This window comes from Etheostoma cragini, chromosome 14, assembly GCF_013103735.1.
Source record: "Etheostoma cragini isolate CJK2018 chromosome 14, CSU_Ecrag_1.0, whole genome shotgun sequence".
NCBI lineage: Eukaryota > Metazoa > Chordata > Actinopteri > Perciformes > Percidae > Etheostoma > Etheostoma cragini.
This window is the reverse complement of record NC_048420.1, coordinates 11,049,320-11,063,385: the sequence shown is the minus strand read 5'-3', so window position 1 is coordinate 11,063,385 and position 14,066 is coordinate 11,049,320. Positions and strand designations below refer to the sequence as shown.

Here is a 14,066-nt window from a genome sequence, read left to right as displayed (position 1 = left end):
CTCTGCATGTTCACTTGCCTGTCCACCTGTGTGTCTCCCAGGAGGCAGTGGGAGAAAATGCTGGAGTCCACGGCGCAGCAGAGGACAGAAAGGAGAAGGTGCCCAGCCCCCATCTCAGCCAAATGGTGGTCCTCACTAACAGTGGGACTCTTTATGGGCTAGCACAGAGGGTGGTGGCCACTGAGTCTCTGTAAGTACTCTCTACACAACACTCAAGTAAACACAAACCATCCAACGATTGAAGTAATTATAAATATGCAATGTAAGTACACCTTAAGACAGCCCACCACATTATTGGTCTTACATTTTTGTTCCCCCATCCTGTATATATTCAAATATATTTGTCTTTTTACTTTATTCGTATTATTATTTCATGTATATTGTATGTATGTATGTATGTATGTATATTCTTCCTAGTATTTCATTTATATTTATATTTTTTGCTTTGTGACTGATTTTGCTGCTATAACACAGGAATTTCCCATTTTTCTTGGGATCAATAAACATCTATCTATCTATCTATCTATCTATCTAAATCCTCTGTTACAGGGGAGAAGATTTCTTTTCAGAATAAAGATTTCATGTCTTCAATTGTGTGTCGTGACAGTGTGATGTAACTTGGCAGTTATGTTCTTTAAAACATTTTAAAGTTTAAAAAGAGGCCGATTCCTGGCCTCAAGGTGGTCATAATTTAATTAGGCAACACAGCCTGGCCCTCAAAGATTTGCACTACCTGCAGTGTGTGATTGTGTGTGTTAATAACGCCTCTTTAATTAAAAACAAGATTATTGAAATAGCAAAAGAGCCTTATTTTACCCCTAGTTAGATTTCATAGCTTATTCCCTATAATTTACTACTTGTGTTAAACCCATGCAATCAGTGGCTCACTTATTAATCTATTTTCCGCTTGTGCTTTGCCTACTGTGTGTCGTTATTCTCCCTCTTTGTTCTTCACACGCTCACACACACACACACACACACAAAAGTGCCCCCCACAAAACACAAAAGTGCCCTCATCCATAATTGGGTTAAACCATTGTCTCTGACCACTCTTGGACCCTGAGAAGTCGGCAGTGTACAAGTACTTTATAATGAAAGTCTGTAAACCAAGGGCCCAGATGACAGCGTTGCAAAAATGCTGAATAGGCTAACACTCTCTTACACAAAGTTTTTCATATATCAGAGGCAGCCAACAAGCTTAGAAGAATAATGAAAGTAAAAGAGCTAAAGTGCAGAGGTGAAGATATTTCACGGGTAAAGTTTGAAAGGAAAAGGTCCCCTGAGGAGAGGAAGTCAGACTTATTCTGGGCAGAACTGCATGCAAAGTTTTTTTGGGTATTTCCTAATAGTTTTAGCTTAAGTGTGTATTCGGAGCGACACAATCTCTGAGCAAAATTAAAGATAAGAGCTGTGTAAGGTGTCTCTCTTCCTGTTGTTCGCCCTTCTAGTTGTTCAATTGTCGTATTTATACAAGCGTGATTAGATAAGTGTGAACAGCAAGGTGTGCTTTTTTCTTTCCTAGACTGCACCATGTTGCCGAGGTAAACACCTTAAAGTGATTTCCTCTGTTCCATAAAAATAATAAATGTCCACTCAGCTCACTAATGGGGTGCTGGCTGGTTTTTATGTAACTCTTCCAGATTTAGCGTTGACTAGACAGCCCTTAATTATTGCTTTTAATATCAAGATTGCTGTTGGGGTTACCATTCAGTGATCGTAAATCTTACCTAAGGCTCGTGCTTTTCAGTTTTTACCAATCTTTCCTGAAAAACAGATGGTTTATAAGGAGAAGATTGTTTAGGAAAAAATACTGACTTTGCAGACTCATTTAGAGGGTGTTTCCGTGTGATGAGAACAGCTCAGAAAAAGTTTCAGGTCATAAAAAGTGAAGAGAGAAATGTAGAGAAAATGAACAGCTGAAGGATTAATGTTAAGCCAGAACTTTTACTCAAAATCTAGCCGTGACAGGAGACTTTGGCCAATCACAGGTTATTCAGAGAGATAGTGTTCCTATTGCCTGTTCTAACCATGCATTGCCCGTCCAACAAAGAGCTGAGAGGTAGAGCTGTATGAAGAGATCACAGTATTTTTTTATTTCTTTGTTTTTGCATTCTACCCACTGCTACCTGGTGCATAGTTTACGTCGCCCCCATGAAGAATTTTAAGTAATGAAAACATTGTCGTCGCATCCACATGATACATGCCTTATGTGATCGTGCACAGCCCCCATCCCTCCTTCAAGCGGTTGCTATTAGCCCATGGAGGGCACGGAGGATTAAAAAAACATGGACTCTTCAGAAGAGGTCATTATCTTCAGTTGAGTTTCTGCGCGCAAAAGTCGCCAGACGACACAATCTTATGAACATAGCTATATTGAGAGAGTTGTGTGGAGCTGATAATCTCAATTAGCTTTGTATCAACTCATTTGGCAATGGCTTGAATGTAACAGGTGTTAATAAATATAAAAAAAATAGCTTTAAGTATTCTAAAAAATATCCTGTCACTTAGATTGTTTATCAGCTGAGTAAGGAACAGGAAAGTAGATGTTCATAATGACAGTGTAGTTTTTGGTCCCTCTGGCAGGGGTGCATGACTCGGAGTATGACATCGCTGTTCACTTGGTTGCTGAGTTCAAAGTAAAATTGGGTTCATGAGACAGCACGGTGTGAGGAGGCCACTCAAATATAAATATAACTATAAGTTTTCTACTTTTTAAATTGCACTCTCCAATCAGTTTGTTTGCTGAAATTATATTGAAAAAAATCCCTTCGACAAAGTGCAGCATCTGCTGTCTCTATTCACATTATCCTATTAACAGAGGTAACACATAAAGTTCTGTCTCAAATTTATGGTTGCTTCAACTCAAAATGTAATTAAAAGTAATATCGGCTTTAGTTAATAGAATTGTCACCCTTGAGGAATACATAAACAACACAAGGTAATTTAGTTTTAGTTAAGTGCCACGGCAGAACATTTTTCAGACATTATTATCCCACCACTGTGCCAAAAATAAATGTCTGTTTCTGTTATTTTCTTAGTGTGTTTCTGGCGGAACAGTTTGAATCCCTCCAGTCCCACCTGGACACCATGATGCCTGCAGCCAAGAAGCCCTTCCTGCAACAGTTTTATTCCCAGGTATTCTTGCACCTGCTTTCAAATGTCCGTGTAATTGCTGAAACTGTATATCGTGTCGTCACCGTCGGCTACAGGTAGGGTTGTACTAAACATCTGACTACGGCTTTGAGTCTGAGGCTTGGATAACCTTTTCATCAATTTGTATTTATTATTATGAACATATACTAGATCCTATGCTACTAACAGACTCATCTTTCAACTTATCATTTGATGTGCTCTAGTCTCTCATTGCCAGACATTCCTCCTCAACTCAAAAAAAATTATAGAAATATAACTTCATTGTGGGTTTTAGCTCAGAGGATGTTTCCCGAATCGAGGGGAGTTTAGAACGCCAACACAAAGAAAGCGGAAGGTGACTGACACCTGGCCAAACCAGAACAGTCCCGTAAATGAAACAACTAGATGTGCTCTAAAAACATATATATATATATATATATATTCCAGTTGTATTCACTCTTTTATTTGCAACCATCGATGCCTTTTTTGTTTCATTTAGAAGCATATTCCTCTGTAGAGACAAATTATCTCGTAACTGCAACCCAGCTTATGCTGCTGTTCTTGGATCAACAAAAGAGAAAATGATCTGACACCCACAACCACGCCGGCTGCTGTTTCCCAGTCTTTTCTTTTCTTTTTTGTCCTTCTTGACATTTAAAGTGTTCAGGTACACAGACAGGTCTATTCTCACCAGACATCAAATGAATGTCATGCGCTATGACTTCACTCTTGAAAATATTGTGCGAACGATGATGTTCGAAAGCAAAATCGAAGAGACCTTGATTTCATGTCTGCCTCATGAGGTGTTCGCTGTATTTATAACACGTAAAAACATGTTGAGTATAATTCACAAACACGTATTCTTCATTCTTTCTCTCAGACGGTGTCGACCGCCAGTGAACTTCGGAAACCAATTTACTGGATTGTTGCGGCCAAGGCCATCGATTACGAGCAAATGTTGCTCCTGATGTCTGGAGTTAAATGGGACATTAGGGAGATAATGTCACAGCATAATGTATATGTGGACGTCCTGTTAAAGGTAATGTTACATAAGAAATGTGTAGGTCACTGTTGATGTAACATGTGGTGTGCTAGAATGTAGGTTAGATCTAAGAAATTATAAATATCATATAAATGTTAAATTTTAAAATATAAATGCTGAAACTATGACTGGTGGTATCTATGTTAAAATATTTTTTCTGTAGTTAACATTCAGGAAATGTTTAGAATTGTCCCAATGTTGGATCTTTTCCCCCAGATAAATACTAACTGTCCACTGCAGCCCTGTCACTGCCATGCACTACCCACAATAACAAAAAGTAGAACACAAAAGGCAGCTGTAATATATTTGCTTTTATATATTTCCCTCACATAATGTTTTTGTTATACTTGAGAGAAATCCAATCTAGGTTTATCCTTTTAACATCTGTGTCCTAAACATAAAGTGTTGATTTATTCCACTTCAAGTCAAGAACTCTTAAGTTCCTTGTCGTCCCTCATGAGTTTAAATTCTTCCGGGGGTCTTTAATATTAATTAGTTGGAATGGGGTAAATTATTTAGTGCAGGGTGAGTAAGCTGTAGAGAGTTGAATGCAGATCTCCCCCAGTTTCAGCTTTGTTAAAGACATTTGAGCTCATCGGCCCCTGATGTATTTTCAGAATGGGAAGTTTTCCACTAAATGTGTGTCTTTATGCATGCTGGCCACTCATCCTATTATAAATTTTACATGGAGTGTAAGGACACACAGCACTAGTTTTCTCACCTATGATGTTCAGAAACAGAAAGCTTTGAAGGGCTCACTGCAGTGTGAAATCCTGAACAGACCAGACAAATCCCGATATGCATCAACATGTCTTAGAAGGTTTACAATTAAATCACCGATTGTATTGAAATAGATAAATATATACACATTTAGTCACAGTTAAAAGTTAAAACTCACATTTTGATTTGCTGATTGGCTCATGGATCTGTGTCTAGCTCTGCAGTTAAATCTATTTAATCCTATGAGCTATATTGTCTGAGGGGAAAATCTCTGTCTCAGTGGCCTGGTTTAAATGCCCAACCTTGTCAAAGTGGTCCAGCTGATAGAGTGACATGCTGTACATTACATCCAGCATGTACTTTACCTCATCAGGCACTAATAGCCCTCTCTGCCTAGTTGTCACGCACTCATAATGCATGTGGATGTTGTTATTTGCACTGATTGAAAAGAGTGTGATACAGTTTGCTGTACTGCAAGCATGATAATGTTTAATTCATGAATTCAGGTTGATCACTAGCATTCAACAATGGCATTGATTTGCATATAAAGTGGCAAGGAAACGCAGCAGCCTCAGAATGACTTTATTGACAAACTGCTTAAGTCAGAAACTGTTGTGGGACTGTTTGTGAATGAATAACATTTCATTTGTGGCTGCAAAATGAATGGAAACTGCGTGTGCCTTAAAAGTCAGCATCATTTTTTAATATGACACAGTTTGAATTAAAACCGGCGGACATATATTTGCAAACACACACTAGAAAACCGACATACTTCTCCTGAGACTCATCCATCATATTTATGGACAGTCCTTATGTACTGCAATTTGTTCCTTGTAAACAGCAACATAATATCATAATTGTACAATATCCATAATTGAACGTTTCAGAGTTCAGTGAGTACACAGCATAGCTGAAACCCTTTCCTGGACCTCTTTGTTTCTTGCAGCCTCCACCTTCCTCTGAGATACTTCCTATTTTTTTTGTGAAAAAACATAAAAGAAAGAACAATTTGGAGGCGTTCAGTTGTTACAACTGGCATGGAAATAATATTTTGTAATTTCTGTGTTGTATGTTCAGAAGAGCTGTAACTACAAGTCTTAAATGTCATCTCAAGTGTGTAGTAAAATATGTAAATTAAAAGAGCACAAAGGCGGACTGTAATAGCATGCAAATCAATGAAGTTAATGAATGAGTCCAGTCGGAATGTTCTGAAACTTGAGTAAAGTCCTCAGCAGCTCACAAATGATTTGTTTTAACACATGGCTATCGGCTTGTTGGAGACATACTTCATGCTCCTGTGTGCTCCGTACTTCAGGGCGTCAGTGCAGTCGAGACTGCAAAAACATAGAAATAACTGTTAAAGTAGAGTTGCGGTACAATAATCCAGACATACTGTAGGCTGGGGAAAAAAAAATATTTGGCCTTGATTGATCTGATGTACTTATACCACTATTTAGAGTGTGAACTGTGCATGTTTAAAAAATGGTTTTATTTATAAAAAGAGATTGATACAAACCCTGAATGCTTTTTTTTTCTCTGCAAAATAAATAATGGGGTTGTGCAATTCACAGCATGAGGTAGTTTTAGAACGCTGTTCAGCTTTTCCAAGTTAGGTTTGGGGGAGCTGGTGTTGGATGTCTTCCAGTAGCACAGAGTAGCTGAGACAGAGTCGGTGGAAATACATGTATATTGTTGTTCATAAAAACTTTTATTTAGTTTATGTCTTCCAGCTGAGAAACTAAAGTTGCATTGGTCCCTTAGCGGGTTGTTTCTTTTGTTAGTGGCATATAGTACACAGTTTTTTTTTTTTTTTTTAAATACCTTGCACACGCTTATCAATTTTTTTAATCTTTTGAGGTTATGGACATGTCTTTATAATACAAGTTGAATATTTCTGGTTACATAGCAGAAGTTTTACAAATGGTATCCAACTAAAGAAACTTTAATAACTACTCCATTTTACTCTTAAATGTATTTACCTGTGCTTTTACCTCTACCTTCCCAGGAGTTTGAGCAATTCAACATGCGACTGGAGGAAGTTTCCAGACATGTGCGCATCCCGCTGCCTGTGTCCAACGTCCTGTGGGAGCACTGCATCCGCCTAGCCAACAGGACTCTAGTAGAAGGGTACGAAAGTGACAAAACACCTCTTCAGCATCAAGGGGATGTGTGCAGTCTGGCGTCATTGTGGTTTGGTTGTAGCCAAAGCTTATTTTTTGTCACTATGAATTATTGTTAATAACTCTGTACAAAAACAGTTTTATACTGTGCATAATATTTTCCTTCTATGTCAAACAGTGACTCAGTCCTTGAACTGTACATTTGTACAGGGTTGTCTGTTCAGACATAAAAAAAATCGTTTTTAAGAAGCTCCAGATGTGCTTCAATATTCAATTCAATTGTATTTATAGTATCAAATCATAACAAGAGTTATCTTAGGACACTTTGCAGATAGTGTAGGTCTAGAACACACACTATAATTTACAGACCCGACAATTCCTGCAATTCCTCCAATAGCAAGCATTTAGTGTGACAGTGGCGAGGAAAAACATTAGTTTTGGCAGAAACCTCGGACAGAACCAGGCTCTTGGTAGGTGGTGTCTGACGGTGCCTGTTGGGGGGGGGGGGGGGGGGGGGGGGGGGGGGGGGGGGGGGGGGGGGGGGGGTGATGAACAGTGGCAATTATAGTCACGTTAAAAATAATGAATTATGATGAGATAATGGAAGATAATGGAACTATGACTATATTATGTTTAATATCTGATACAAAAAAGACAATGGACTCACAAGCAGATCTGCAATTGTCTTTATAACCCGATAAAATGACGCATTAAGAGATTAAAGTAGAATTTAGAGGCCGAGGCAGTAACTCCTGGAACTTACCCTGAGCATGATGGACTTTCTTTGTACACTTTTTGGATTTCTATCTTGTCCCACTAAGAGCACTTAAAGAGTAAAAGCACAAGTTCAGGCTGCGGTTTGTCCTTGGTTGATTTTGTCACTGCAGGCTCTCTAACGGCCATCTTTTTATATCTACAAAAACATGTTCGAGTTAGATCTACCCAAAAGCAAAAGCTCCAAAGGTCAAATACTGTAAACATTTCTATGGGCTATCAATGCACTTTTACTGTATTCCTGCCCACATGTTTTTAAATGTGGTTCTTTTATTTATATATACTTTTATACTTTTATTTTTAAAAGTTTTTTTTATGTATGCCATTTTTAGGCCTTTATTAGCAGCAATGGGCCACAGGTTGGAAATCAAACCCGCAACCACCGCATCACTGACTAAGCCTTTGTAAATTTGGTGCCTGTTCTACCAGGAGAGTTACCCAGGTGCCCTAATTGTGGTATTTTTTAATGCTCTTCAGAAAGCAGTTCTTGAATGAATGCATTTATTCATAACCATATATAAATAAATATATAGAAGTAATAAATAATAACTGTTAACTAATAACTATTGATAGCATGTCAGTATAGTAAAAGCCCCAGTCAGCAGTAAGGTGTTTGTGTATTAAATATTTATTCAGGTAATCTCAGTGGCTATTCAGGAAGCAACATAGCGATTCTCAGGTTGGATCGATACCGAACTGCACAAAACATGATGATTGCTCAATAAACATTTTAGCCTAATGAATTATTCAGAACATGAATGTAACCAGACTAAATACAGTGCAGACCCATAGTGTTTTTGTCCCTTAAAACTATGCGGGAATGGCTTGGCTTGAAAATGTCTCTGCACTCTTTGGGTACAGTCGTAAATAGAGTCCCTAAGAATGTAGACCTACCAAACAGCATTTGTGAGTCATTGCAGGCCAGTGATTTGAAGCCCCCCCACACACACACACACACACACACACGCACACACACGCACACACTTCTCATCCATTGTGTCTTTACAGAAACGCCTATAGAGGAGAAGTGGGATTTTTCTCTTAAGTTTTCATTATCACTCAGTTTAAACATCTGCACATTATGAGTTAAAAAGGAAAAATCTTTCCAAAGCATGCTGTCAAGCAGCACGAAGACAGGGGAAATTACCTACAGTACCAAAGAAACCTGGAGACTCTGTGGCCAGGTTCCTTTGGGTTATCCACCAAAGAAAACCACTTTAAAGTCATACCATCTCCTTCTTTCCTCATGCTGGCAACCCTCTTTGCCAGTCACATCTCTCCCTCAGGGAAATGCTTGGCACAGGCCACTCATACAAACCGTAAAACACTCTTGACACATCCCTTGTAAAGCATGTCCCTACTTTCTCCCTTGTAAGTGAGACATATGGGTTGTGACAGGTGATAGGACATCAGCGTGTTTTCGCTCAGCACTTGCATTCACACCGTCGCTTTACTCCGAGACTGTGTGTTGGAATGTGCGAAGAGGGATTTTAGATTAAAGGTGTGATAAATCCCCTCTGACTGGATGCACAGTCGCTAACAGCGACAATTACCATGAGGTTACACACCTTTTATTGGGAACAAGATGGCTGATGTTGGAGCCAAAATCATTCTGAGTTTATAACTTTTTAGGTTACAGTGAAAGTTTATGTGGGGTTGTAATGACAGCCACAGGAAAATGAGGTCAGAAACATATTCTTGCTAAATGGTTTAGTGCTTGCAAAGTCTTTAAAGGAGAGAGAACATTGGACAGTAAACATCAGTGAAAGGTTTGACCTCACCCACTGAGAAAAAGGAACATGTTTACCTTCCAACACATTTGGCGAGCACTTTTCTTCCCATTGCGTAATAGAACTTTTGAACCCTTTCCAATCAGCAAATGGCCCATTACGACTGCAAATTTAAGCTGCTTTTGCAGACTTCTGCCGTCTGCTTGCTTCTCCCACACATACTATGACCACACCAAGGCAGAGTGGTGAGATTTGTTTGTTTGTGCTCCAACTTGCTTATGCCTGTTATTCATTTTATCTTTCCAGCACTTGTCTCCCCTTGGACTAGCAGAAATGGCACTGTTAGCATTCTGAACCCGAGCTCATACAAACTGGCAGAGAACGAGAGATATTGGAAACAGAAGAGAGAAAAGCTGAAGTGTGAGACGGGACAGAGCAGACCTTTCTGTGTGGTGTGTTAATGTACTGGTGATGTCCTAGATACCTGCCAGTGGAGAACAGTCCTGCTGCCAAACATAGACACACACACAAAAGGACTCATGTACGCCCTTTCAATACATGCACACTGCAGTTACTCGTCTTTAAATGGATGACTTAACAAGTGGCTTACAACCCTTCTGTTATAATGATCCTTTTAGATTCTTTTAATTATGTGTAACCTTTTATCTGACTTTGAGTTGATTCTGTCATAAATATAAACGTTTTTGTCCAAATATTTGAAAAAGAAGACACCCAAACCTAAAAGCACAGATTCAATCCAACACATGAGAGGACAAAGAAAATGAAATGACATAAACTTTAATACAAACAAGGATTTATGCATAAAATTAAAGTATTTCCTGCTCTGTTTTTGCTACAATACAGACCTAAATGAAATGTGTGACATGCAGATTTCATTATTACCCATGCAAATAGCACATTTGCTGAAATATCTGAAATATTTTTGCTGAAAAGTACATTCTCACATCTCTCCTCTTTTCATTTCCATTTATAAAGTTTTTGCCTTTGCTTTTAAAAACTCCAATCGATTCTGAGTGTCTCGGATCATCTGGTAACTCAAATGACCACACATTTCTTTGTTCACTTTGCGTCTGGAGCTTTGACATCATTTCCATTTTGATTCGAATGTTGATAGAATTTGTGACAAGTTGAAACACATCTTCCAGACAATTTTTAATGCATAAGAAATTCGCAGAAACGTCAAATAATTAAAACTCATTGCAACATGACTTTCTCCTTAACATACAGAGAAACTTAAGTTTGCCGGCTAGCAAGGCATAAGATGGTTGTTTAAGGATAGAAAATATTAACAATTCCCCACAGGTCAGAAAAAAAATGACTTTCCTGAATCAAAAGAAAGATGACACCGAACATACTTGGTTTCTAATCAGTGCTGTTACGTCCCAATGTCTAGGGGTAGCCAAGACGCAACATAACGAATGCCCCCCCCCCCCCTACACACTCTTCCCACTCCCAAACAAGGCCAGAACAAAGACTTGCCAATTAACAGTTTCTGTTTAATCCAGAAGTGATGTCCCAAAATAACAAACACAATTATACTAGAGGCAACCTAAACTTTCCTACACAAAACAACATACAAAGAAAAGACAAAGCTCTAACCTGAACTCCTACATGAAAAAAAACAGGAGAAAAAGGTACAAACAAAAGAAAGGACTTCTCACTCCTACCGCACTGTTATTAGCAGCACAAAACCAATCTGAAACATTACTTACACAATCTTAACTCATCTCACAGTTATACAGAGGCACATGTTTGGGTTTGGCAGAGTGAAGAGAGAAGGGGCGGAGTTCTTGTCAGATGGGGCTTTAAAATGCCTCCCGTCCTTCTGGCGACCAATCAGGAGACAGCAATTACCTCTGCTGATCCAATCCAGTGTGCGCACCTGGTCTCCATTATCTGTAGTAGAGGAGCACCTACTAGAGCAGGGTGAGAGACATAATACAAAAATGACCCCAGGGTCATAACAGTGCCTCCCTTAGTCTCGCTTTGTCACAGACCATCCACACGCTGCCGAGCAGAGGGAGGGGGGGGTCTGGCTAGTCCACACAGCACTCGGGGATGAGAGAAAAGCGTGCTCTGGTTTCTTGGCATTTCCCTTGTGTTGTACTTCAAGTCACCAGGACCCGTTAAGTTCATTTGACTTTTTGTATTGGCTTGGCGTTGAGCTTCGGGTCCCCGGTAACCCTTGCGTACTAAGTGATTTCATTTCACGTGAACTGGCGGGGTCTTGCCCGAGACCCATCCTGTACTCGAACGAGTTAAATAAAACAAAGTCCCTGCGACACGATGGACAACACAAGGGTTAAACCAATCACAATCGTCATGGTTGGCACTAAGCTCAGCTGGGAGCCGCTGTCAAATAGTCTTGCGGGAGAAAACTCAGATTTCACACATAGTCTTGCTAGCGGTCTCAATTTACCCTGCAGAGATCTGAGGAGCAGACAATATAGACAATGCCTACCTCTACCTGAATACTTCAGACAAAGCTAATCTCTTCTTTCCCCTCTGCTGTCTTGTCCTCTAGCTATGCTAATGTAAAGAAATGCAGCAACGAGGGCCGGGCCCTGATGCAGCTGGACTTTCAACAGTTCCTCATGAAGCTGGAGAAGCTGACCGACCTGCGACCCATCCCTGATAAAGAATTTGTTGAGACCTACATCAAGGCCTATTACCTGACAGAGAATGACATGGAGCAGTTCATTAAGAACCACAGGGTGAGACGGCCAAGCTGGTGGATGGAGGATTGTCATGTTAGCGTCTATGCAAAACAAAATAAAAAGTTTCATTTAAGTTGTTGTTTTGTTTCCCTTTCAGTCCCAGACTGCGTGTCTTTTTTTGCTAACTCTCTCTTTGTGGTTTTTGTGCAGGAGTACTCCATGAAGCAGCTAGCCAACTTGGTGAACGTTTGTCTGGGTTCACATATAAACAAGAAGGCTCGTCAGAAACTCCTGGCAGCCATAGATGACATTGACAGACCCAAGAGATAGGTCGATGAACGGAGCGGTCCTTGATCGCATCAACCAGCCACAGAGATGGACACTCCAACAGAGGAACTTCCACTGTGGAGCTCAGCGTAGAATGTCTTCATTTTCAGTATAGAGCATACATGATGTGTTGTGTTTAACAAGCTGTACGGCAAATACAGAAGTAGATCTGCTGTAAACAGCAGTTTCAAAGCTCAAATGTTAGCCAGATGCTAAATATCTGTTAATATATGTGGTCAAAAACACATAATGTCATTCATGATATTCTGAATAACATAAGTACTAACACTGGTTATCTCAAGCATGCTGCCGTTACTCTATGCTTACAGCAGATGTATCATACATAATGCATGCCCTGACATTTTCATTTAACAAACATGCCGCTTATGAAGTTTTTCTGCAAATTGTCTCCAACTACAACAATTTTAGTCTCTTTAATGTTCATAAGGATAAACTATTACAGCTATCTTAACAATGTAATGTGAAGTGTAGCTTGACCATGTGGCCGTTTATAGCATTACATCAGTTTTCACCAAACATGCTCAATTTCCGATACAACGCTGAAGTTATTCCAGCTCATTTGTTCGCTGTATTTTCTTTCACTTCTGGTTATTTGTTGTGCCTAATTGGATGTTCTGCCTCTTTGTTCTGTTTGTTTTGTCCATGAATTACATAAATCTAATATAATGATGATTCTGAAAATGATATAAATTGCTGTGATTACATGGACTATATCTGCACTATCTGTATTTGTTTGTTTGCCATTTGTCATATCTGAGGAGTTTTTAAAGTCTTGGTGAAAGACCTTATGTTGGAGTTCAGTCTCAGGCGTTCTTAATGAGCGCTGAGATGTGTTATGTAGGTTTGTGCAGTCATGTACTGATTATGTGATTTGTCATGAGTTAGTAGGTGTACTTTGTTAAATCCGCTTTCTCCCCCGCTGCAGTCATTTCTATTAGTTTACCTTGATGAGACCTGCTGAGAGGGCAGATTGATTTACTATCAAAGGGGGGTGGTTACACTTTTTGATATAGAATTACATTTTGCGTGCAACTATTCCAAGACGAATGCTGTAAATGTGAATGTTTCGAACAATGTCTGTATTTATTTCTTGCTTTATGTCTGGGTCTGGGTTTTATATGATAATTGCTGAAAGTGGGCTTGTCATTGATCACCTCTCAGTATCTTGTGTAACTTATCAACGGAAGCTAATACAAATATTTAAACATTGTCAAATTATGTTAAGGCTCAAGTGCACTATATTAAAAATCCGTAATCTGTGTTGGAATTGTAGGTTTCACAAAAAAGGATTTTAACATAATAAACACTCTAACAACGGACTCTGTTATTATTAACCACCTTACAGTGCCGTGAATACACAATCTATAAATCATATACAACCTTTAAAATCTCTCTGCCACAGCAGTTTTAAAAGTCATTCACATCACATCCATCAAGTTAATTTGTCACGTTCCAATTTGTTTATATCGATATATAGATAAACCTGGACAAAACATCTCAAACCGCTCAAATCTGGGTTCCT

At 39.2% G+C, this 14,066-nt stretch overlaps 1 protein-coding gene across 2 annotated transcripts in view; it reads left to right on the top strand.

The window, feature by feature from the left end:
* The window catches only part of vps50 (VPS50 EARP/GARPII complex subunit), a 107,805-nt gene extending 93,942 nt beyond the window's left edge, over positions 1–13,863 (top strand). For both annotated transcript variants that reach the window (XM_034891478.1, XM_034891475.1), the window contains 6 exons: positions 42–190; positions 3,039–3,135; positions 4,013–4,171; positions 6,900–7,021; positions 12,064–12,253; positions 12,407–13,863. In XM_034891478.1, coding sequence (XP_034747369.1) covers positions 42–190; positions 3,039–3,135; positions 4,013–4,171; positions 6,900–7,021; positions 12,064–12,253; positions 12,407–12,526 — 837 coding nt within the window. In that variant the 3' untranslated portion in view covers positions 12,527–13,863. The remainder of the gene's footprint in view (positions 1–41; positions 191–3,038; positions 3,136–4,012; positions 4,172–6,899; positions 7,022–12,063; positions 12,254–12,406) is intronic.
* Positions 13,864–14,066: the final 203 nt, after the last annotated feature.